This window comes from Bos taurus, chromosome 1 (assembly GCF_002263795.3).
Source record: "Bos taurus isolate L1 Dominette 01449 registration number 42190680 breed Hereford chromosome 1, ARS-UCD2.0, whole genome shotgun sequence".
Taxonomy (NCBI): Eukaryota; Metazoa; Chordata; class Mammalia; order Artiodactyla; family Bovidae; genus Bos; species Bos taurus.
Genome location: NC_037328.1, coordinates 81723800 through 81748914, shown reverse-complemented (window position 1 = coordinate 81748914; position 25115 = coordinate 81723800). Strand labels below are relative to the sequence as shown.

At 39.4% G+C, this 25115-nt stretch overlaps 1 protein-coding gene across 5 annotated transcripts in view; it reads left to right on the top strand.

The window, feature by feature from the left end:
• MAP3K13 (mitogen-activated protein kinase kinase kinase 13) overlaps positions 1 to 25115 on the top strand; it is a 161605-nt gene that overhangs the window by 119386 nt on the left and 17104 nt on the right. For all 5 annotated transcript variants that reach the window (XM_059891150.1, XM_024997604.2, XM_010801213.4 and 2 more), the window contains 7 exon segments: positions 2804 to 2987; positions 8369 to 8560; positions 11088 to 11246; positions 12908 to 13066; positions 13707 to 13815; positions 23192 to 23301; positions 24637 to 24753. In XM_059891150.1, coding sequence (XP_059747133.1) covers positions 2804 to 2987; positions 8369 to 8560; positions 11088 to 11246; positions 12908 to 13066; positions 13707 to 13815; positions 23192 to 23301; positions 24637 to 24753 — 1030 coding nt within the window.

The following is a 25115-nucleotide window of genomic DNA, read 5'->3' as shown; positions in this document are numbered from 1 at the left end:
AAGTCTCTTCATATGTATCAAATAGAAAGCTCCTTCAAGTTTATGAGAACTGCAAACCCAAGTAAATAAATGGGCAAGGGGTAAATTTGATAATTCATACAAAGAAGATGTATTAAATGTGGAAAAAACATTCTCATTGGCAATTAAAATAATGCACACTTATAAAACACTATTTTAGCACCAAAAAATAATTGGCAACAGTCATTGCTGGCAAAGTTGTAGTAAAAGAGACTCATGCTTTACTAATGTCAGCAAAAACCTTTTGGATAGCAATTTGGAATATACACCAAGAACCAGGAAATTATACTCTTTAAGGATTGAATTTGAGGAATAATAATAAAGAAAGAGAAGTATCAAATTTAAATTAGCAAACAAAAAAATAGAGATACTTAAGTACTATCAAAGATAAGAGGATACAGTAAACAGCTGTTAATCTTATAAATAAAAACTGTAAATATATGGGGAATACATAATACATGAAAAAACAGAAAAAACTATACATCACATACACTCTTTCATAGCTATATGCATATACAGAACGGAATGGAAGTCACTCAGACGTGTCTGACTCTCTGCGACCCCATGGACTGTAGCCTACAGGGCTCCTCTGTCCATTGGATTTTCCAGGCAAGAGTACTGGAGTGGGTTGCCATTTCCTTCTCTAATATGCATATAAACAAAGACTAAAATAAGATGAAAACAGAATATGGGTTGGAATTTCAGATAAAATATATGCTTTTCTGTTTCTTTCTAGAATTTTCTAATGTTTTCTAGTACTCAACAGTAAATAAAGATTGAGTAAATAGAGAAAAACAGCTAAAGATTGTCTAATTTTAGTAATTATGTATTAAAAATTAGAGTAACCTGAATTTGTATGGAGTTATTTGGAAAAATATTGCCCAGTTATGCTCTTGCTCAAAATCCAGTGCTAGTACTGAGCCCCCAGGATGGTCAGAATGGCTCTGTGTTCAGTTCTTCGCTGGACCACTAATGAGTAGCTCTTTTCAGTATACCTGGGTCCCATGTGTGCCACACAAGTAAGCCTATGAGGATGAAAACTCTTAGATGCCATAGAGGTAACTCAAAGCAGTCAAGACTGTAACTTACTGTTCCCACCCAAATTTTACTTGGTATTGTTTGTTTGTTCCTTTGGTGATTTCATATTTGTGAGCTATTTGTGTTTTAGAGAGGTTTGTTTTTGTAGAGCATCTATTCAGTTTCAGTAGAGCAGAAACCTTTAATGCTGGTCATACCAGAAGAATGGGACAAATGCCCATGCTATTAATCTCCCTCACTGTAGTTTTTTATGCACTATGTATTATTATATTTGGAAGGTCATGTTTTAACCATTGTAACAAGAAAACACATTTTATTAAGAATCTATGGAATCTCTTTTCTCTCGAAGTAGATAAAACTAGAAAAGAGAGAAATGTAGTTCCCTTCCACTCTTTCTCCTTTTGCTTCATCAACATAGGTAGTGAGTTGATTTGCTTTCAAGACCAGAATATCTTTAAAGCTGATTCAACACTACTAAATTCAGTGTTCTGCAAACTGTAGCCTTTAAGTGATTGGTGACCTGACAAGAATCTCTCATAACCTTTAGCATTGTCATCATCTTCTCCTCACTTCACGGGGCTCCTAGCTCTTTGATGTTCATTTCTGTCCAGTGCAGCGATAATGCACTGGCAGAAAGGATAATCAATGGATTATAGTCTTCTCTTCAAGTTTCATGAAATTAAAGCACATATTGATTGAATTTTTGATCTATTTTAAATAGTATTTTATTCACTATAAAAGTAATATATGCTGAAAGTTACAGTATTGTAAATCCACTATACTTCGATAAAATAAAAGTAATATAGGCTTATAGTTTAAATTTTTTAATACAGAAAAGGATAAATGACATAACATGAATCAATAGTGCCACCACTTAGAAATGACCCCTGTTACATTTTTGGTGCAAACAGAAATTAAACTTTAAGAGAAACTGGCAAGTAGTGCATCTATATGTGTAAATTTATCAAGACTAATAAATGACCCTCTCTTTCAATTACTTCATGGGAAGGAACGTGGTATAGCAAAAAAAACACTGTCCCTGGACTCAAACCAGTTCCAAGGTCCTTGGCCCTGTTCTTCCACTTACCAATTTTGACTTTCAGTTGTTTAAGGCCTGGTTACCCTTTGCCTTAGTTTTCTCATATTTAAGTAACCATAATATGGCCAGACTTGTATGATTGTTCTAAGAATTAAACATACGACAGACCTAAAACACTCTGCTAGTGTCTGGCATATAGTAAGTACTAAATAAAAGGTAAATACTAATTTAATTGTTATACATCATTAGGTCCTCAGGAGAGTATCACTGAAAATGCATTCAACAAGGATTAATTGAGCACCTGCACTAGAAATTCAGAAAGGAATAAAGCAACACTTGTAATGGGTAATAAGGTAGGGATAATGACGTAGAGACAGATAGGTGAACTGACTGAACATGCAAGCTTCAAGTGAGGAGGTGGGGCTGTGGGAGTGTCAGGATATGTTTTGTTTGGAGGCGATTATATTGGAGATTTCCCATCTGCAGGATTTCACTGGTTAAAATCTATACAAACTAATACATGTGAATATCTCTATGATATCAAGACCCATAGAAAAGTTCCATCTTTTAGCAAGTTACCAGGTGAGAGACAAAAGTTGAGGTCATTCTGGGTGATGGTGAAATTGGTCCCTGCAGAGTGGCCTTGTAGAATGGCCCCTGAGCAGATTCCAGGCTCTCTTTATGCTTGTTTCTCACTTGTGTGCCTAGATACTTGGGAAGTGCCATTTGAGGAGATCTCAGAGCTGCAGTGGCTGGGTAGTGGAGCCCAGGGAGCTGTCTTCTTGGGCAAGTTCCGAGCGGAGGAGGTGGCCATCAAGAAAGTGAGAGAACAGAATGAGACGGATATCAAGCATTTGAGGAAGTTGAAGCACCCTAACATCATCGCTTTCAAGTAGGTCAAGGCTTTTTTTTTTTTTTTTTTTAAGAAATAGATTTTCTTTCCCTCAGTACATACATGTAAGTTCCTGACTTATAAGACATGTTAAGAATACTCTACAGACTTAGCAATGTGCTAGGTGCTTTGGGAGGATACCAAGGAACTATTATATTAGAATCACGTTTTTGAGAATTTGATAATCTAATAGCTCTTTTTGCCAGAGCACACAGTGCTTGGAAGGGAGGGAGATACATGGGACAGAGAGGGAGAAGGTGAACTCCTTCCATGCAGTCAGATCTGCTGAATCAATGTAATTTATCAATAGCATAACAGAGGCCTCTTCAAGATAACCTGAACACCTTCAAGTTCAATTAAGAAAACAAAGCTAGCATCTGAAGTGATCAGAGAACAATTAGTTCCTTGTAAATAGAGGTGTATTTTCTTATTAGTTTCTATAAGTGTCTCTTCTGAAATATTAGCTTGTAGTAACAGGCACCTTCAGAGTATTTCTCCCTGCCTCAGGTTTTGCCAGATCCTTTTCAAGGAAGTCCAAAACTGGCTTTCTAAATCTAATAATAGAATTCGTGATTATAGTAAGTCAAATGATACATTTATTTCACAAAGTGGTTGTTTTCAAAGAGAGTGTGAACATGTCTTTCTAGTTTAGACCCTCATTTTCGTAATGTTGACAGGGATCCTCAGAGGTAAATTTGTGGAAGGCACCAGATTTGGTAGTGCCAAGAGAATATGTGCTTTATCGGCTTCCCCTCTGGCTCAGCTGATAAAGAATTCGCCTGCAATGCAGGAGACCTGGGTTCGATCCCTGGGTTGGGAAGATCCCCTGGAGAAGGGAAAGGCTACCCACTCCGTATTCTGGCCTGAAGAATTCCATGGACTGTATAATCCATGGGGTCGCAAAGAGTCGGACACGCTTGAGTGACTTTCACTTCACTTCCCTTCCCTTTCAAGAGGATATGTGTACTCTCTTCTGCCTGTACCTTTCCTTTGAGCTCCTTCTCTTACCAGCGTTGAAAATTTTGTCCTAGGCTTGAACAAATGAATGATGTGTGGCTTAAGAGGAAGAAAGGTGAAGAACGGGAAAGAAAATCTTTAGGAAGGATGAAAGATTAGAAATTGGAGCCTCTTGGTATATTTTTATATAATATATATTGAGTTCATATATAGGAAAATAATATGACCAATGAGGCTATAGCTAAAAAGCGGACTAATTTACAAATTCCCCTTCCCTAACCTAGGAGGGACTTCTTCCAGCCCCCCAGAAGGATCCTTTCCTTAAGAAAACTCTCCTTATAAAGTTAAACATGTCATGCAACAATTTCTAATTGGAATCGTATCCCCAAAGCAAGGAATAAAAATCTTGGGTACAGGTTGTTATGACCAACCTAGATAGCATATTCAAAAGCAGAGATATTACTTTGCCAACAAAGGTTCGTCTAGTCAAGGCTATGGTTTTTCCTGTGGTCATGTATGGATGTGAGAGTTGGACTGTGAAGAAGGCTGAGTGCCGAAGAATTGATGCTTTTCAACTGTGGTGTTGGAGAAGACTCTTGAGAGTCCCTTGGACTGCAAGGAGATCCAACCAGTCCATTCTGAAGGAGATCAGCCCTGGGATTTCTTTGGAAGGAATGATGCTAAAGCTGAAACTCCAGTACTTTGGCCACGTCATGCGAAGAGTTGACTCATTGGAAAAGACTCTGATGCTGGGAGGGATTGAGGGCAGGAGGAGAAGGGGACAACAGAGGATGAGATGGCTGGATGGCATCACTGACTTGATGGACGTGAGTCTGGGTGAACTCCAGGAGTTGGTGATGGACAGGGAGGCCTGGCGTGCTGCGATTCATGGGGTCGCAAGGAGTCGGACATGACTGAGCGACTGAAATGAACTGAACTGAACTGAAGGTTGAATTTTGATTCCCAAACAACACCCCTTATGGAAAGGGAAAGAAGTGTGAAAAGAAAAGAAGCTTTATCTACTGGGATACTAAATGGAGTCTTTGGATTCATTTCCTTATAGAAGGAACATCCCTGCAGAGGACATGGAGAGACTTCAGTTGCTGTAGTGATTCTATTATTGGTTGCCCTAGGAGGGCCAGGAGGATGTGAGACTAAAACAAAATACTATAGAGACCAATCATAATCCTTCCCAAGATGATAAGTTTGACAAGACAATGGGTGGAGAAACTCCCTCCTTTCCTTCATTGTACTTCACTGAGAGGATCGTCATTATAGCATGATATACCCTCATAAGTGGAAGGAAGAGCCTTTTACTTAACTAAATTTTAAGCTTAAATCACTGGGTTTGAGACATAGAATATTCTATGGATGAGCATGGCTTTTTGGCCTCCCGAAGTAAACTAGGCTGTGAGTCTCAGGCCTGAGGGCTTTCTAGCAGGATGTCGTGGATAACTGAAGGTAGAAATGTGTCCTCAGAAGGCGAGTGTGAGAAGCCGGATTTTTTCCTCTTTTCTTTTGTTTCTTCCTTTTTACTCAGAGTCTTTTCCCCACCTTACCCTCTGACCCTCCTACCTGCATGTAGAGTTTTCAGCATTGTGGATAAGGATTGCTTTATTGGTGTCCAACTCTTTAGGCTGAAGATGCTTGAAAGGTCTTTACCTCTACATGGGAAACAATAGTGAGACTGTGTCCCTGGCCCATTACACCAGGCTCCTGAGGCGTGGTGCAGTGTTGTGTTTGCAGCCATCTGTGCCCTTGTGTTGCCTGGCCAGTGAATCACTCAGGAGCGTCTGGAAGATATTAAAGCATGATTAGATGTTAGTACATCTCTCTGGATACTGATTTCTGTACTTTCAGCTTCTTTTGAAGTTAGTAGAAACCATGCACAGAAGGGAAGTGCAAGAAAAGAATACGATATTCTCTTTTTCTTCTAATTTTTTAAGGAATCTTTTAAGAAAACCCAACCTGCCTGTTCCTAATGGAATTGGGTGCCAAAGGGAAGAAAAGGTAGCAATTAGAAGTGATTATAAAGCTGTTATTTATAGCTACTAAGAAGCCTTGTCATAGTACAGGGCTGATGGAATGATTACTTCTCATTTGTCAGTCAAGAGAGATGAAAAGTATATAGAATACCACTGTTAGACAATGTTTGTCTGACAAGCTAAACATAGTAGAATAGGACGCTGAGTAGTTTCAAACAAATATTTGCTTTGTTGTTCTTAAGTGCATTACATTACGTCTGCCCTTACTCATCATTTCTCTGTAGTAAAAACTCAATTGTCTATTGGTAGTTGCTGTATACTTGTGCTCCACTGAGGTTTCCTGAAAGTCAAGTAACAGAAACTTGAAAAAAATTTTTTCTTCAAAAATCAAGATGAGCGTCTTCTTTGGTGGGCCAGTGGTTAAGAATCTGACTGCCAATGCAGGGAACACGGGTTCAGTCTCTGGTCAGGGAAGATCCCACATGTCATGGGGCAGCTAAGCCTGTGCACCACAACTACTGCGCCTGCGCTCTCTGCAATGAGAAGCCGCACTGCAAAGACGCGCCCGCTCACAGCAGCTAGAGAAAGCCCAAATGCAGCAACGAAGATCCAGTGCAGCCAAAAATAATAATTTTTTCAATCAAGATAAGAATTCTGGGGGGGCTTAGAAAATGATAGGAAAGTAATAGAAATAGCTTTGTGGCATTTGACAGGCACATCAAGGCAGGGAAAATGAAAACTAATTATACTTCTTCATAATCTGCCATTGTTTTAAGACTTTCACAAGCCACTGCTTCTAAATTCTTTTACCACTTATGGCAGCCTAAGAGATAGGACATGAATTGGTAGCTGGTTGAGGACTTTAGCTGGGAGTCTTGTAGGTAGAATAATGATATTCTTTTGGAGGAGGGCATACGTATCATTAAGAGATAAGACAACAGAGAATTGCTCATGGTAATTTTTTTTATATTTTCTTATTTTCAGAGCAAAACTGTGAAGTAAAGTTAATATGATTTTCCCACTTTTATAAGATAACAGTATTAATACAAGAATCCCCAGTATGCTTGTCTATACAGATTTTTAACAAACTTTAAGAAAGGAGGCCGTGTAGGGTAGTGCGTGGAAAGCACATGGCCTTTGAAGTTAGACAGCCTGGATTCAAACCCGAGCTCTGTCGTGTTTAGCTGTATGATCTAGTCGGTTTTCCTCTCTAAGCCTTAGCCTGTAGAAGTGGAAAAGATAGTATCTATCGTACAGTGATTTGGGGCAGATTAAATAAGGCAGTTAACTAACACGTAGGCATACCTGACTCATAGAAGGTGTTCTTTTGTGTTGTTATGCCTCCTCCTACCCCTTGCTTCTGCATCTGTTTGTGCAAAGGCTTTATCAGCAAAGAACGTTCAGGTGAAGTTAAGAAATTTTTGTCAAGAACTTGCTGTGAACTTCTAAGCCATGCGATAGGAAGAAAAGAACTTGAAGACTTTTTCCTTCGAGGAGCTGATAATCTGTAGAGGGAGAGAAAAATAGTATATAAAAAAATAATTGCAGCATAGGAAATTAGAGAAGAGAAAGATTTTTTTAGACTGGAATAATCAGGGAAGTCTTCATAGAAGATGTAGGAATTAATGAAAATAGAGGCTGCATAGGTGTATAATAGAATGTGTGACATTATTTTTATTCTAAACAGAAATGTTTTTCAGATATTTATAATACAGAAAATTGATTCTTTTGATATTCAGTCTAATTATCTTAAATTTGAGTAATTTAAAATTCAACAAATTTAATGGTAAAAATAGAAATATTTTACTTGAATTCTCTCTGTACATTATATATAAAACTTCCATTTGATTTTTAAGAGAAGATACTTAAATTATTCTTAATCTAAAAGAACAGTGTCCAGGCTACACAAGTCTCAGAGAAAGATGCTCTTTGTTTTAGAATGACAAGGTCCCACAGAAAAAGCACCGATACAGCATAGCATATAGATACCTGAGGGCTTCCCAGGTGGCACGGCAGTAAAGAATCCACCTGCAAAGCAGGAGACACAGGTTCAGTCCCTGAATCAGGAATATCCCCTGGAGAAGGAAATGGCAACCCACTCCAGTGTCCTTGCCTGGGAAATCCCATGGACAGAGGAGCCTGGCAGGCTTCAGCCCATGGGGTTGCAAAAGAGTTGGACACAACTTAGCAACTAAACAACAATAGATATCTGAAGTGAACAAAACAAACTAAAATTGTCTATGTGCTAACAAAGAAACATGTAGACAACAGGGACTTAAATGGTAATTTAAGAATCGGGATATATATGCATTTTATAAATAATTTGGATAGAAAACCTGTCTTTATTAAATCTATTAAATATTTTTAAAGTATGAATATGTATACATGTACGTTTATGTGATCTGTGTGTTCATGTATATGTCTGTGTTTTCTTGAAAGGGGTGTTTGTACTCAGGCCCCATGTTACTGTATCATCATGGAATACTGTGCCCATGGACAACTCTATGAGGTTTTGCGAGCTGGCAGGAAAATCACACCTCGATTGCTAGTAGACTGGTCCACGGGAATTGCAAGTGGAATGAATTATTTGCACCTTCATAAAATTATTCATCGTGATCTCAAATCACCTAAGTGAGTTCTAGAGCTAACTTTTCAGTCATTTTATTTTATTGTTTTGAAATATGGAATTTTGTCACTCATAATGAAGCTTTTAGACTATTTGCAGTTCAGTTTAAATAAGCAGAGTGGATATCTCTATTTGCATATTTTGGAGATAGTTATTAACCTCCTTACTTACCTATATGGCGGATATGTCCAGGCACCTGCATGGTTTTCCCTTTTTGTTGCTTTGTAATTGTACAACTATGAAACAAAATACATTATTAACCAAAGAATTCACTTTCCATCATCTCAGATAATGAATGCCAGACTTTCCCACTGGAAGACTTGTTTTCCTAGTGTGCTTCCCCTAGAAAACCAATTTTCCAAAACTGAATTTCAGAAATATATACAAGAGAATAAAAATGGATTAAAAAATAAACCAGAGGCAAAGAGAAAGTGAAAACATTAACTAAAGCTTGTCCACAAAATGTATGCCGTAAGTTTCTGTACCGTCACTACAAGTGGACTACGAATTTGGCTTTGAGCTTCCTAGAATCTAAGCAAAGAAGTAAACAGGTAAAGTTCCACAGTGTCCATTAAACAACATAAATTTGTTATTTAAGAGAAGCAGAGCTGTTTCTAGTAACCTTTGTTTTCAGAATGATTCTTTGGTTCCCAATAACCCACTTTAAGAGGAATGCTTATTCAAGTTTCCCAAAGTGCATGAAGAAAGAAATTGATTAAGTACATTTCAATGTGGCTCCTATTTTTACACATTATTTTCATTATTGTCCATCACATTTTTGTTTAGATAAGCAGAAAAGAATGTTTTCCCCAAACATTTTTGCATAGTGCTTTCATGATTTACAACATTTAAAAATAGTTAATCATATCTGCTTTAATTTTGGCAAAAAAAAAAATGTGTGGAAGAGATGTAATAAGTATCATTATTCTTATTTTATGTAAGATAATCTAGAGCTCAGAGCCCAAAGTCATGGAGGTAGTGCTTGAACCCAGAACTGAGATCCTTCCTCGTCCTGATAAGATGAGGGATCCACAGTGAGTCCTGCCCCTCTTCCGTGAGAGATACAAATCTGTCCTTGATTATCAACTGCAAAGCAGCTCTAATTTATCACTGTTATTCTCAACAATGTTTATTACCGTCCTTAGCTCACTAAAAACCTTCTCTTTGCTTTCCTTACACAAAAATTTTATTATAGTGTTCATTCCTTCTGTTCACATTTTTAACACAATCTGTTGTTTCTGTCATCCACTGCATACATATAAAGCACACAAGATACCTTGCCGAAGACCTCTTTCATAATCAGCTTGTTCTCCTTAAGAATTATTTTAGGGAATTCTCTGGCTCTTCAGTGGTTAGGACTCAGCACTTTCACTGCTGTGGCCCAGGTTCAAGCTGTGTGGATTGCTGCCCACCTCCCCAAAAAAGACTTACTGTTCAAATTATTTCTCTATATCATTAAGCCTCTGAACCCCTAACTCCTTAACATTCTAATGTTCTAAACAGGTTATTTCAAGTGAATTCAGGCAGTGTGTGAGGGTGCTAGGACTCTGGATTTGCCTGGTACTAGGTTATACTCTGAGGCTAGCAAAAGCAGCTTGCCCCAGGTCACATCCCAGATCACTATTATAACAAGTAAAATATGTAACAAATTATATAAATAACAAATTATAACAAGTAAAATATTTTACACATGACTTATGTAGAATCTGAGCTTAAATTCTTAAATTTATTCCTGCTTTTCCTTAGCAACATTAACAGAGTCCCAGCATACTTACTTGCCTTTTATATTAATGAATCCTGTGTGTCATGGTTCCATGCATGATTTTAATTGGCCATTATTTAAACAGTGCTTTAAAAGAAGTGATTTTCCCGTTGGATTGCCTGAGACTGGCAAGGATGAGAATCAATGTTTATTGAGATGGGTGCTTTACATAGCTTCTCTCATTTAATTCAAGTGAAAATTTTATGAGACCATTAATTACAGACTCATAATGCCTTATCCAAAACTCCTGAAGTCAGATGATTTCAGAAGGTAGCATAGGGCATTACATTACACCCCCAGCAAAGTCTAGGGCAACACCCTATAATCATACACATTCATAAATCCATGGCAAAGCCTTTGATAGTCGCACAAAGTGGGATAAGTAAATTGAGTTTGTTTTATACATATGAGAAAATATTTATAAACCATTTTCAGAGATGTTTGAATTGTGAATAAGATACTGTAACCTGAATTGTCTCCATCTTACAGATGAGAAAACTGGCTTAGAAGAATTAAGTAATTGGCAAAGGTCACACAGTTAGCAAGTGGTGGAGGCAGGATAAAACCAGGTGTAGCAAGCCCAGTATGCTGTGCTGCTCACAAGTATAAATAAGGCTGCTCCTGGTGGGTAGCTAAGGCCCCAGTAGTACTGGAACTAGAGAGCTGAGTTCTGCAACGTAGGAGTCAGCAAACAAAATCTTCAGTTGCCAGTTAGTCATGATTTTCATTAGTACTAACAATCTGAATGCTTTCTTTATTTCTTTTTAAAGTGTTTTAGTGACTCACACAGATGCAGTAAAAATTTCAGATTTTGGTACATCTAAGGAACTCAGTGATAAGAGTACCAAGATGTCCTTCGCTGGCACTGTCGCCTGGATGGCACCAGAAGTGATACGGAATGAACCTGTCTCTGAAAAAGTTGATATATGGTGAGTGGTGCCATTGTCCCGACCAAAAAGCCTGATCCCACTTTCACCCTATTAGCGCTTCCTATTTCAACACTTCTACTCACCCAAAATACTCTTTAGTATTACTCAGTTCTAGTTGATTTCAGTCTCATGTAACCCGAGGTACTACCCAGTGTGATGACACTTGGTAAGAAGGATTGGGAGAGGAGGAATTGGGGTGAGTATCCACTCAGTAAATCATCAGTTTTGGGGGTCCATCAAAAGAATATGCTGAACTTTCTGGAAAACTAAAAGTTTACTTCCAATAGCCATTTAGTATAAAAGTCTTTCTGGGATATATTACATAATTCTTTCCTTCTTGAATAAAACATGGTAAACAAAGTTTACTTATTCTCAGACCATCATCAGGTGTATTAGTGATGTACTTTGCTGTGATACAGTTATATGCTTTGAGGTATACAGGGCTATTTGCCCTTTTGTTAAACAGTCCTGATAGACTATGCTTTTGGGGGGGGGGGCAGGGAGAGGTGTTCATCTTTCTTTTCTTTTCTTCTGAGGTTCCAAATCTCTGCTATTAACAGTATATTTTCCTGTAGTTGCTTTTCTTCCATTCTTAAAATTGGCAACTAGTAACTTTTAGACTTAAACCAAAATAATAGCCTATATTAAAACTGGCTATAATTTTAAAGTAAATAAGATAAAGTAGAAATTTGAGCTCATTTGTAATTTGGGTAATTATTACCAAAGTGTCCTCATTAGGGATTACATCAATTTATGTTCCCAACATAAATGTATAATAGTTTTTTCAGGCTCACCAACAAAATGTGTTCCACTTTGGGATCTTCTGCCAACCATATAGGTTAAAAAAAATGGTGTCTTAGGTGCAGTTTTAATTTGCATATCTCTTCTCATAAATAAGGTTGTACTTTTTTCATATATTTACACACCCATTTGTAATTTCTTATTTACACGCTAATCCTTTACTAAGTTTTCTGATATTTTATTCTTATCAACTTATAAGAGTATTTTATATATTAAGGAAATTATCCTTCTGTGTATATGAATTACAGATACTTTTCACTTTTGTTGTTTTGCTTATGTTAGAGGGTTTTTCCATGTCAAGATTTTCTTTTAAGCAGTTGGTCAGTCTCTCCTGTTATGACTTCTGGATTTCTTAATTAGAAAAGCTTTCACTACTCTTAAGATTTTTTTTTTCCATATGTTCTTTGAGAATCTTTAGGATTTCATTTCTCACATTTAAATCTTTGATGCATTTGGAATTTATCTTAGTGTAAGATAAAGTATAGATTTAATTTTTTCCCCAGTTGTCCCAACAGTATTTATTGAATAACCAATTTTTCCGTACTGGTTTAAGATGTAACTTCCATCATATACTCAATTCCTATATGTATTTGGTCTATTTCTAGATTTCTGTTCCTTTCCATTAGCCTAGCTGATTATTCATCACCACTGTTAATTTCTGAAGCTTTGTAGTATATTTTAATATCTGATAATATTTGTTACCCCTCATTAATTTTCTTTTTCAGAGTTTTCCTGGCTGTTTCTATTTTTTCTATAGAAATATTAGAGTTTTATGTGTTTGACTGAAAATTACTAAATGACTAAAATACAAATCAGTCTTTCTGAAATATCTTCTGTGCTTGTTCCCGGGGCTACTATAGGTCTTTTGGAGTGGTGCTTTGGGAGCTGCTCACAGGGGAGATTCCGTACAAAGATGTGGACTCTTCAGCCATTATTTGGGGGGTTGGAAGCAATAGCCTACACCTTCCAGTTCCTTCCACTTGCCCTGATGGATTCAAAATCCTTATGAAGCAGACATGGTAAGAAATATGTTTCTCCCAATATTCTCTTCTACCTTCTTCCTCAAAACCATATTTAAGTAAAAATAAATAAATAAAGCCAAAAAAAAAAACAAAACCCATATTTAAAACTTCTCTAAACCATATTTAAAACAGGAGGGACGTCTCTAACGTGTATTTGGAATGAATAACCTTACTTTGTGTAAAGTCTAGGAGCCTCGGAATTTGAGAACTTTGGATTCACATACTAGTTCTACCCTTTTCTATCTGTGTAATTTGGGGCATGTCATCTAAGTAGCAGTTTTCTCATTTGTGAAATGGGGATAGTATGATAAATTAAAAATTATAAATAAAGAATTTGGTCTGATATCTTGAAGCAGTAGGCCTTAGTAAATGATAGCTATCACCACTTTGCCAGTTCTCAGGGATCAATATTATCAAGCAGATTCTAGAGATTTCTAGTTCATCATTAGAGGCATCTCATAGTTGCATTTTCCTTTTGTTCTTCAATACATCAAAACTACCTGAGATATAGCCACACATGGAGTCAGAAATGTTGTTTTTTGATTTTTGTTTTTTTTGGTTAAGTAGAATAGAATCTTTATTCTCCTAGATACAACTTCTGAAATGCACAAGCTATTTTTTTTTTTTTAACTTTTAGGCAGAGTAAACCTCGCAACCGACCTTCTTTTCGGCAGACGCTCATGCATTTGGACATCGCATCTGCAGATGTACTTGCCACCCCACAAGAAACCTATTTCAAGTCTCAGGTAAGTCTGGAAACTCTTCCAGGTCCTGCTAAACAGACAGGGAACTCTCAATGAGGAGGAGTAGCAGCTCCTAGAAGAGGGCATTCTGATTCTTAGAACAATTACATAACTCGACTCATTGTGAAACAATAATGATGATTATTATAAATGCCACACGTACAACTTTGGCATTTTTTTTGAACACTTTGGAGTTTTGGAGGGTTTTTTAAGCACTTAACATATATGAATTATCTTATTTGAAAATACCTTGTAGTAAAATATCATCTTCATAGTGGGTTCTGGTAAAATTGTTGGAGAAAAAAGAGGAAAAGAAGATATGAAAACTGTAGTGTACATACATTTGAATTAAAATTATTGCTAACCTTCATGATAGTATTGCTTTCCTTAAACTTAGAAAAGCTGAAGTAAAGTGGAGGAAAGTTAAAGGCCAGAGAGAGCCTGTGACAGAATTAGGCCCAGGAGAACCTTTTCTCTAACCTTTTCACCTAGTAGCACCAAATACAGAGAAGGCAATGGCACCCCACTCCAGTACTCTTGCGTGGAGAATCCCATGGACTGAGGAGCCTGGTGGGCTGCAGTCCATGGGGTCGCTAAGAGTCGGACACAACTGAGCGACTTCACTTTCACTTTTCACTTTCATGCATTGGAGAAGGAAATGGCAATCCACTCCAGTGTTCTTGCCTGGAGAGTCCCAGGGACAGGGGAGCCTGGTGGGCTGCTGTCTCTGGGGTCGCACAGAGTCGGACATGACTGAAGCAACTTAGCAGTAGCAGCAGCAGCACCAAATAAAATGTAATTTAATGTATCTGTTAGCCTTTACTACAAAACATATGGCTTAACACAGTACACTGTTGTTGAGCTCATGGTTCCATGGGTTGGTTATTTGTGCTGGGTGGTCCCTCACGTGGCCTTGCCTAGGCTCACTCACGTGTCTACCGTCAGTTGCCAGGTCTGCTGGGAGGCTGGCTGGTTCCAAATGGCCTCATTCACTAGTCCCACCTTGGCTGGCTGTTAGCTCAAGCACCTCAGTTTTCCTCCACGTGGCCCTTCATCCTTCAACAGGCAAACTTGGGCTTGTTCACATGGTCTTCTCAAGGTAAAAAATGCAGCAGGAGAGCAAGCCCCAGTGCACAGGTGGTTTTCTAGCCTGGGTGCATTGTAGTTGCCAGTGTCTCATTGGCCAATGCAAATCACAGGCTAACCCAGATTGAGAAATAGACTTCGCCTCCTGATAGTTGTATTAGTGATAAGTGTGTGACCATTAAATAAAAATACTATAAATGGCATAAGGGCCAGTGGTCTACCACTATCCATTTGGATAGGGAGTTGTGGGGGCATCTTTAAATGTGAGGTCCTTACTTACCCCTCCCAGACCCAGGCTATGGCAATAGGAATAAAATAGGATGAAAACAGGAGGAAACTATGGCTTCTGAAATAAATGTGATGATCTTAAATTATGGCTTTATGCTTATAGAATTTAACTATAGTATTGTCCAATTTTTTCTCAAATAGCTTTGTCTCACTTTCTAAAATGAATTTTTGCTAAATGAATTCCATCTCTACATTGACTTCCAGTATCATTTCAAAAGATTCATTCTCAGGGAAGACATTTTGTTACCAATTAGTGTCTCTGTCTACTCCTGATAGCCCCCAACTCCACTGGGTGATGCATTTACCTACCAGGAAAGTGTGCTTTGAAAGCAAACTGGACTGGGAGGGGCATCATCACTGGAGGTTAAAAAAGGCCCCAAATATGCTTTATTAACTGGCTTAACCAGAGGCTTGGGGCATGTGCTTCTCTGGTGTCTGAGAAGCAGAGAGATAGTCCACCCATCAGATATTGGGAATATCTTACTTAAGGCTCAAGGTTTTCTAAGGAATAATAAATCAGAGACTTTTCCTCTGTTTCCCAAAGTTCTAACATATTCTCTGTGACCACAAACTTAGCTCTCCCCACACCATGTCTTTGAATAGTCTGGCTTGTCCCTATAGTTTTTTAGTGTTTCTGAGGAATTATTATGTAAGTAAAGTATTTGATTTTACAGAAAATGAGAGGATAACTTCATGACATTTCCTATGTTCTTTGATGCTCATTCAGGTAAATTCCCTTAGAACTGTTAAAACCATTACCTACCTATACAAATACATGTATGTATTGGTTACTGGATTAGATATCGTTCAAATATTTCCTTACATTAAGAAAAAGATTTAAGCCCTTTGTGAAATGAAAGAGAGTAATAATGAGTGTGAGTTATGTTAGTCGCTCAGTTGTGTCTGACTCTTTGTGACCCCGTGGACTGTAGCCCACCAGGCTCCTCTGTCCATCAAATTCTCCAAGCAAGAATACTGGAGTGGGTAGCCATTCCCTTCTCCAGGGTATCTTCCCAACCCAGGGATTGAACCCAGGTCTCCCACATGGCAGAATGATTCTTTACCATCTGAGCCACCAGGGAAGCCCATAATAATGAGTAGTCTCTAGAAAATTTTTCAGACTTTAGGATACAGTATCAATCATAGCTTTGCTTCCTTTACAAAAAAACTCTATGCACCATAATTTTGAAAAGCAATTTTCATGAGAGTACTAACTCACAAGTCATTGACAGTATGACTGTACATACTGGGAAAACATCAAATTCTAAACAAACTTTACTTGTGTGCTCCCAGAATATCACTTCTGAAGCCAGGGCCACACTGAGTGCCCAACGTATGTATAATACTTAGTACCTACAGTCAGTATCCTTACTTGTATAAACTCACTTTTATTAATCTATGCAGCATAAAATTGAACTTAGAGAAGGTTCTGTTAGAGCAAGAATTTGAAAAGAGAGGAAGGGGAGAAGGAATGGAAAGGAAAAACAGTGCATAGGACATGTGTTAATATTCATAAATTCTACCACCTTTTTCTCCCAGTGTAAAATTTTACCTCTCCTTAAATAGTCCAAAATACCCTTGCTAGTTCCTAGAATTCTTCAGTTATTTACAAGCTGATTTGTTTGGGTCTGAAATTCAGACCATCTCTGGCTAATGATAATGAAGTATTTGTGAACTAATGAGGGAGGTACTGAGAAAAGTAACAGATTTTGAGCATAAATCCCTGTCCTGTGACCTTGGATTATCATTACACTTCCATAAACCTCAGCTAACTCATCTAAACACTGAAGATAACCATGTTTTCCCTTCCTTGTGGAGTTTTGATGAGGATCAGATAAGATAATAAACATGCAAGTGCCCTGGAAACTGTAGAGAGCTGTTTGATTGCAAGATGTTATTATTCATCTCCCACAAAGCTATAAAGATTAAGCCTTCTTTGAGGTTGTATGTTCTGGGTGCTTTTTCTGATGAACTCCTGAGATGGATAAGAATGGCAGCTAGGGAGCTCTTATTAATTGTGTTTTGACAAATTATCCTCCCATAATGGGCAAGAACTAGTTTTTTAGCGCATAGTTTTGCTTACTGATAGCCCTCTTGTACCTGAGGCCTTGCCTCCTGCCTGCTGCCAGAATTCTCCCCGCATCAGTCATCAACCAGTAGTTGTTTAGCTGCCGGTCACCACCTTCCCCCCAAACTGTCAGTCAAGGGTGCTGCCAAGAACCCAGCTGATGTCTTCCTGAGAGCACATGCTTCATCTGTTTCTCATCAACAGCACTTGTATAAAGAAGCAGCATATAGAGAACAGATGAACAAAGCAACCAATTTCAGGACAATATTAGATTCTGCCAAAGCTATTGCTTCATTCCTGGACAATAAACCATTTCTCCAAGTAGACAATTATTGCTCCTGGTGTTCAATTACATTCGATAGAAGTCTTTAGAAACATTTTAGCCTGACCCCAGGTCCCAGCTGCTAGGTGCCTCTTGTGCCCTGCTTCTGAGCTCTTCTACAACCCTCGTCTTCGCACCATTTTGAGTGCCACCGTTGTCGTTGTTCAGTCACTAAGTCGTGTCCGACTCTTTGTGACCCTATAGACTGCAGCGCACCAGGCTTCTCTGTCCTTCACTGTCTCCCAGAGTTTGCTCAAATTTATGTCCAGTGATGCTATCTAACCATTTCATCCTCTGCCACCTTCTTTGCCTTCTTTCCCAGCAGGGTCTTTTCTAATAGGTTGACTTTTCACATCAGGTGGCCAGAGTATTGGAGCTTCAACATCAGTCCTTCCAATGAATATTCAGGGTTGATTTTCTTTAGGCTTGAGTGGTTTGATCTCCTTGCTACCCAAGGGACTCTTAAGAGTCTTCCCAGCTCCACAATTCGAAGGCATCAGTTCTTCAGCACTCAGCCTCCTTTATGATCTAACTCTCACATCCATACATGACTACTGAAAAAACCATAGCTTTGACTATGTGGACCTTTGTTGCCGAAGTGATGTCTCTGCTTTTTAATACGCTGCCTAGGTTTGTCATAGTTTTTCTTCCAAGGAGCAAGTGTAATTTCTTGACTACCCAGTGCCACTGTGACCACCCAGAAACTCCGGGGCTGGGAGTTGCAGAGACAGATAGCTCATTAGAGGGATAGACTGTTTTGCCTTAAGAGTAATTTAATCATGAGCAAGTAGGTCCTAGAAACAGGCTGGTGCTCACTGGGGGAGGCAGTAAGGAGGACTCATGCACTAATCAAGAGTTAAGACCTTTCTGACTCAGAATCTAAGATTTCCTACTACTTATAGCCCCTCAACGGAGAAGGCAATGGCACCCCACTCCAGTACTCTTGCCTGGAAAATCCCATGGACAGAGGAGCCTGGTGGGCTGCAGTCCATGGGGTCGCCAAGAGTCGGACACGACTGAGCAACTTCACTTTCACTTTTCACTTTCATGCATTGGAGAAGGAAATGGCAATCCACTCCAGTGTTCTTGCCTGGAGAATCCCAGGGATGGGGGAGCCTGGTGGGCTGCCGTCTATGGGGTCGCACAGAGTCGGACACGACTGAAGCGACTTAGTAGCAGCAGCAGCATAGCCCCTCAACATCCTGCTTCTTCATTTCTCATAGCTAAGCTTCTTTTTTTCTTTACTTTATAAAAATCATGGTAAAAGATATTATAAAATTTGCTATTTAAAAATTTTTAAATGTACAATTCAGTGGCAGAAATCACATTCCAGTGTTATAAAACTATCACCATTATCAATTTTCAAAATTTCTCATTACTTCATTACGCACTAACTTCTCATTCTCTATTCCCCACAGAAAACTCTGTTCTGCTTTCTATCTCTATGAATTTGCCTACTCTAGATATTTCACTGAAGTAGAATCATACAATAGTTGTCTTTCTTTGTCTGGTTTGTTTCATTTAGCGTGTCTTCAAGGCTCATCTATGTTGTTCAGTTCAGTTCAGTCGCTCAGTCAGTGTCCGACTCTTTGCGACCCCGTGAATTGCAACATGCCAGGCCTCCCTGTCCATCACCAACTCCCAGAGTTCAGCCAGACTCGCGTCCATTGAGTCAGTGATGCCATCCAGCCATCTCATCCTCTGTCGTCCCCTTCTCCTCCTGCCCCCAATCCCTCCCAGCGTCAGAGTCTTTTCCAATGAGTCAACTCTTCACATGAGGCGGCCAAAGTATTGGAGTTTCAGCCTCAGCATCAGTCCTTCCAATGAACACCCAGGAATGGTCTCCTTTAGGATGGACTGGTTGGATCTCCTTGCAGTCCAAGGGACTCTCAAGAGTCTTCTCCAACACCACAGTTCAAAAACATCAATTCTTCGGCACTCCGCTTTCTTCACAGTCCAACTTTCACATCCATACATGACCACTGGAAAAACCATAGCCTTAACTAGACAGACCTTTGTTGGCCAAGTAATGTCTCTGCTTTTTAATATGCTATCTAGGTTGGTCATAACTTTCCTTCCAAGGAGTAAGCGTCTTTTAATTTCATGGCTGGAATCACCATCTGCAGTGATTTTGGAGCCCAGAAAATAAAGTCTGACACTGTTTCCCCATCTATTTCCCATGAAATGATGGGACCAGATGCCATGATCTTCGTTTTCTGAATGTTGAGCTTTAATGATGTAGCATGTCACAAATTCATTCCTTTTATGACTGAATAGTATTCTATTGTATGAATATCATCTGTCTTATTCATCCATTCATATATTAATTCAGCTTCATTTTGACACCTCTGTTATGAGAGATAGGAGGAGCAAGGTATGGGTGCAAGAGCTTCAGTAAACTGGTTACATATCTGAGAAGACAAAAACCTGCTAAATGTTACAGCCTTTCCCAGGCCTTACCTGTGCTATGAAGAGGATTCCATTCACAATAATAACACAGATTTCACTGTATTTTTCCCTTACCTGCTTACTGGACTTAGGTACCTTGTGAAACACTCCCTACTCCTTTCCTCCACTCTACATGTGATTTGGGGAAATCCCCAGTAAAGAGTAGGGATCTCAGATAGCCTCGTATTAATGTCTGCCCTCCTTTCCTTGTGGCTTTCCTGGAGGCTCAGACTGTAAAGAATCCACCTGCTATGCAGGAGACCTGGGTTCAACCCCTGGGTCGGGAAGATTCTCTGGAGGAGGAAATGGAAACCCACTCCAGTATTCTTGCCTGGAGAATCCCATCGACAAAGGAGCCTGGTGGGCTACAGTCCATGGGATCACAAAGAGTCAGACACGACTGAGCAACTAACACACACGTCCTTTCCTCTGACTCTGGCTAGAACAGCAGTCTTCCACCTAGCATCTGCTGAGTGTTACTTTATTGGTTAGTACTGTTTTCTGCTGAGAGACTGTAGTCCCCAGCTGGCATCTATGGGATGCCGCCTTATCCTTAAGGAACTGCTGTCGCCCTCCAAGATCTGCTATTTTTTTGCAGTAACTAAAGCTGTGGGCTTCTCCAGATTCCAAATTTGCACATTCTTGTGCTTATGCAATGAAATGGTCCTTTCCCTGTTAAGTTACATTTTGTTACAGATCACATAATAGTGCTAGTTATGGCCCAAGGTTTTCTTGGTATTTTAGTGGAACAGTAGGAAGTGCCTCTCCACTCCTATGTTAATGACTGTTATAGGTCAGAATCACCAGGACTCCTCCCTCCCTCATGTTTTCTCTCAGAGAGTCCTTAATCTCTGTACAAACTGCCCACCTCCATTTCTTAGATATGCCCAGACATCTCTAAATTGCAGATTAAGTGCAAATTGGAACTCCTATTACATAAAGATTCTAAGTATATGTGATGGAACTCCAAAATTAACATCTACCTGTAACACAGTAGTACCTTTGAGGAAAACACATTATTATTAATCAGTACTTGGTGTTTTCACACAAAGGGAATTTCTTTTGAGGAAATCTACTTTAATAAGTTTCAATCTTGAGAGGGTTGTCTTTTAAGTTTCACATTCCATGAGCCAGGTGTCAGGAGGTTTATTTCCTCTAGAATTTAAAAAATCGGATCTGCAGTATCTGATCCCTCACCACTAGAGGGAGATATTCTTGTTCCCTGTTAAAGTGTCAGGATCCACTGACATGATTTTCAAAATAGAGGATGCTTTAAGACCCACCCTTAGCCCCCTCCCTTATCCGTTTTAGGTCCAACCACCCTGATTGTCAGTCTTAAAACTCAAATACTCTTACTGTGACTTTAATATGGTGGCTAAGAGAACAGAATTACCTGGGCTCAACCAAACCTGTGTTCACTGCTTAGATGCCACCACGACTTAGCAACCAAACCACCGCCATCACCATTGTCAAAGACTGTTGCCAAACAATGGGCTTCACATTCTAGATCTTGGCTTTTTGATGACATTGCTTGGCAGATTTGATGCCAGAAAATCAACTGACAGAAATCGCTTCCCAATGGTCAGTCAATATGTATATGTATATATATGAAGATCTAACATATTATAAACAGATAGGCAGAATGAACACTTTCTAAATAATTGTAATATAATTTCTTCTATAAAAATAAATGAGAAACAGCAAATCTGGGGAGAAAGCTTCTCTAATTTCACAATTACTTAACTATAACTTCTTCCAGGGTCTAGAGAGATCATTTTTATGAATCTTAAAAGGATAGAAGAGCTGTGGAAGACAATACAGTTAGAAACATTTAGTTACATATTTAGTCTTCACTGGAAATTATTTTAGATTATCTCATTAGCTTCTTGGGATACTAGTGCATACATAATTTGAGGAAGGTTCTCCTTTAGCTGTTTTTCTAGAAATGGTCTATAGACTATATTCCTGCAGAGATTTTCCTGCCTCCTGAAATTTAGATGAAATTAGTCTGAAACACCACGCCTTATGGAAAAGTCCAGTGTCCTTTTTAATACTTTTGTGAACTTCCGGGAGATTTAGAATTACATGGACACTTTGGCTCTGCTTTTTAGACCCCCATCCCTGCCATCTTTTGGTTGTTCCTTTATCTTTGTCCTGTCATTGACCCAAAGATGCAGTTCAGTACCTGTCTTTATTTTTTTTTTTTTTAAAAAAAAGCAAAACCAAATAAATACACTCATCCAAAGTCAAGGTGAATGTCAGGGGCTTTACTAAAGATTTAGGAAATTGGAAGAGGCTTACGTTTTGAAAAACTTAAATCACATATTAGATACCCATCCCTCTCCTAAATTTTTTTCCAGACAACTAAATTCTTTGACCATGCTCTTTCTCCTCCTTCTCCTTCCCTCTTTTCTTTCTCACTCCCAAATTTCTATATGCATGCATGCATGCATGCTCAGTCACTTAAGTCATGTCCAATTCTTTGCAGCCCCATGGACTCTTCTGTCTGTGGGATTCTCCAGGCAAGAATACTGGAGTGAGTTGCAATGCCCTCCTCCAGGAGATTTTCCCAACCCAGGGATCAAACCCACATCTCTTAACACCTCCTACATTAGCAGGCGGGTTCTTTACCACTAGCGCCACCTGAGAAGCCCACAGATTCCTGTATAAGTTCCTGTATTTTTATCCCCTTCTCCTGTTGTTCATGCCTCTTGGATCTTCTATACTAAATATTTTCTCGAGATATTTTTGTAAACAAAGCCCAGGAGAGATTCTGGTCGAATGTAAAAATGGTCATATTCTGACTGACACATGCTTGTACCATATGGTTATCAGAGCTGTTCTTTCTAGCCAGGCTCTCTCCACCACAATCTTGACTTAAAACTGAACTGCTTTATTCCAGAGATGATGGCTAGCATGCCAGCTGTAATGTTTCTTGGGGCCAAGACAGCATCGAGTATTAGACTAAACACAGAAAATGGGGTGAAGAGTTGGGTAGGGCGTGCAGATACGTTAATGTGAGATATTTTACTATTGAACATCTATTCTATAAGGCTCTTCAGTATAATCATATGGGGTGGGTGGGGGGAAGTCTCGTACAGGGTCCTATGGTTATATCAAGGATTAAAACTCCTGGAGTTAACAAAACTTAATTTGTCCTCACCTAGGCTGAATGGAGAGAAGAAGTGAAAAAGCACTTTGAGAAGATCAAGAGTGAAGGAACCTGTATCCACCGATTAGATGAAGAACTTATTCGAAGGCGCAGAGAAGAGCTCAGGTCAGCCGACCTCTCCTACTTCCCTTCTTATTCCCAAGTCTTCAGATATTTAATAGGAACCCTTTCTGTGAATCATTTCATCTTCTACACACCTGTCACCTCTGCTGGTTATTGTTATTTTCTTTAAAAGTTGCCCTGAAAGTCAGTTCTCCTTTGTATCACTTTCTTACTGTCTCCCTGCACCTTTGTTATCTTCCTTTATCGTATCTCTGCAACAAAGATCCCTGGAGCAATGCTATTTGTTTATTCAGTTGCTGCCCTAGGTAACATGAAAGATCAGAAATTTATAAGAGGTAGTCTATGACCCCAAGATGCTTATAATCTATTAAGGGGTAGAACACAGATAACCACTAGACTCAGTTCAGTTCAGTTGCTCAGTCGTGTCTGACTCTTTGCAACCCCATGAATCGCAGCACGCCAGGCCTCCCTGTCCATCACCAACTCCTGGAGTTCACTCAAACTCATGTCCATCGAGTCGGTGATACCATCCAGCCATCTCATCCTCTGTCGTCCCCTTCTCCTCCTGCCCCCAATCCCTCCCAGCATCAGGGTCTTTTCCAATGAGTCAACTCTTCATATGAGGTGGCCAAAGTACTGGAGTTTCAGCTTCAGCATCATTCTTTCCAATGAACACCCAGGACTGATCTCCTTTAGGATGGACTGGTTGGATCTCCTTGCAGTCCAAGGGACTCTCAAGAGTCTTCTCCAACACCACATTTCAAAAGCATCAATTCTTTGGCACTCAGCTTTCTTCACAGTCCAACTTTCACATCCATACATGACCACTGGAAAAACCATAGCCTTGACTAGACGGACCTTTGTTGGCAAAGTAATGTCTCTGCTTTTGAATATGCTATCTAGGTTGGTCATAACTTTCCTTCCAAGGAGTAAGCGTCTTTTAATTTCATGGCTGCAATCATCATCTGCAGTGATTTTGGAGCCCAAACAAGATCTATACTATGGATAAGTATAAATGAGGGATTATCGTGTTAGCTTTAACTGCATATTTCCCTTAACAGGTAGCATATTCTTATTAAGATATTGCCAAATAGTGTACGGACAAAGGCTACAAATTATACATAAATTGCACTCAGATTTTACCTATTCTGTATGAGTGGATATGGCCCTTAACAATCAAATAAGTGGAAAACTTGGACTTCTCATCTCCCACTCCACCTTGTCTGAGTCACTACATCAGACAAGCGAGCCTTAAATTTAGAGGGCCCTTGGGCAAGTGCTTTTGAGATAAACCATCCTGTTCTTACTTCATTAGAGCTGACCCCTGGCTCTCCCCCACATTCATCAGCTTCGCTGCTCCTGTGTTTTCTTTGATAGGCATGCTTTGGATATTCGTGAGCACTATGAGCGGAAACTTGAGCGGGCTAATAATTTGTACATGGAACTGAGTGCCATCATGCTGCAGCTAGAGATGCGGGAGAAGGAGCTCATCAAGTACGTGCCCGGACCACTGTTTGTCCTGATTGATTTGGGTCTGTCAGTTGGCCAAGATGTAACACTCGTCCAGGTTACTGCTACTCAAAACTGGTGGCTGTTTTACTCATCCACCCAACACTGCTTGGGAGATGTTCCAGGCACAGGTCCCTGCCCCGATGGGGCTCACATTTGAGTGGACTCGCCACAGAGCTGGTTCTAGGGGACCGTGCACTTTGCAGTTTCAACCTGCCTAGTGGCTCAGGGAAGAGGGGGGGGGGTCTTCATTTCAGGAGGAGCTTGGTGTGGATGAGTGGGAGCTTACCGCCCCCTAGGGAAGAAAAGCAACTGCTGCAAGCGGTTCAGTGTTCTCCTGAGAACGG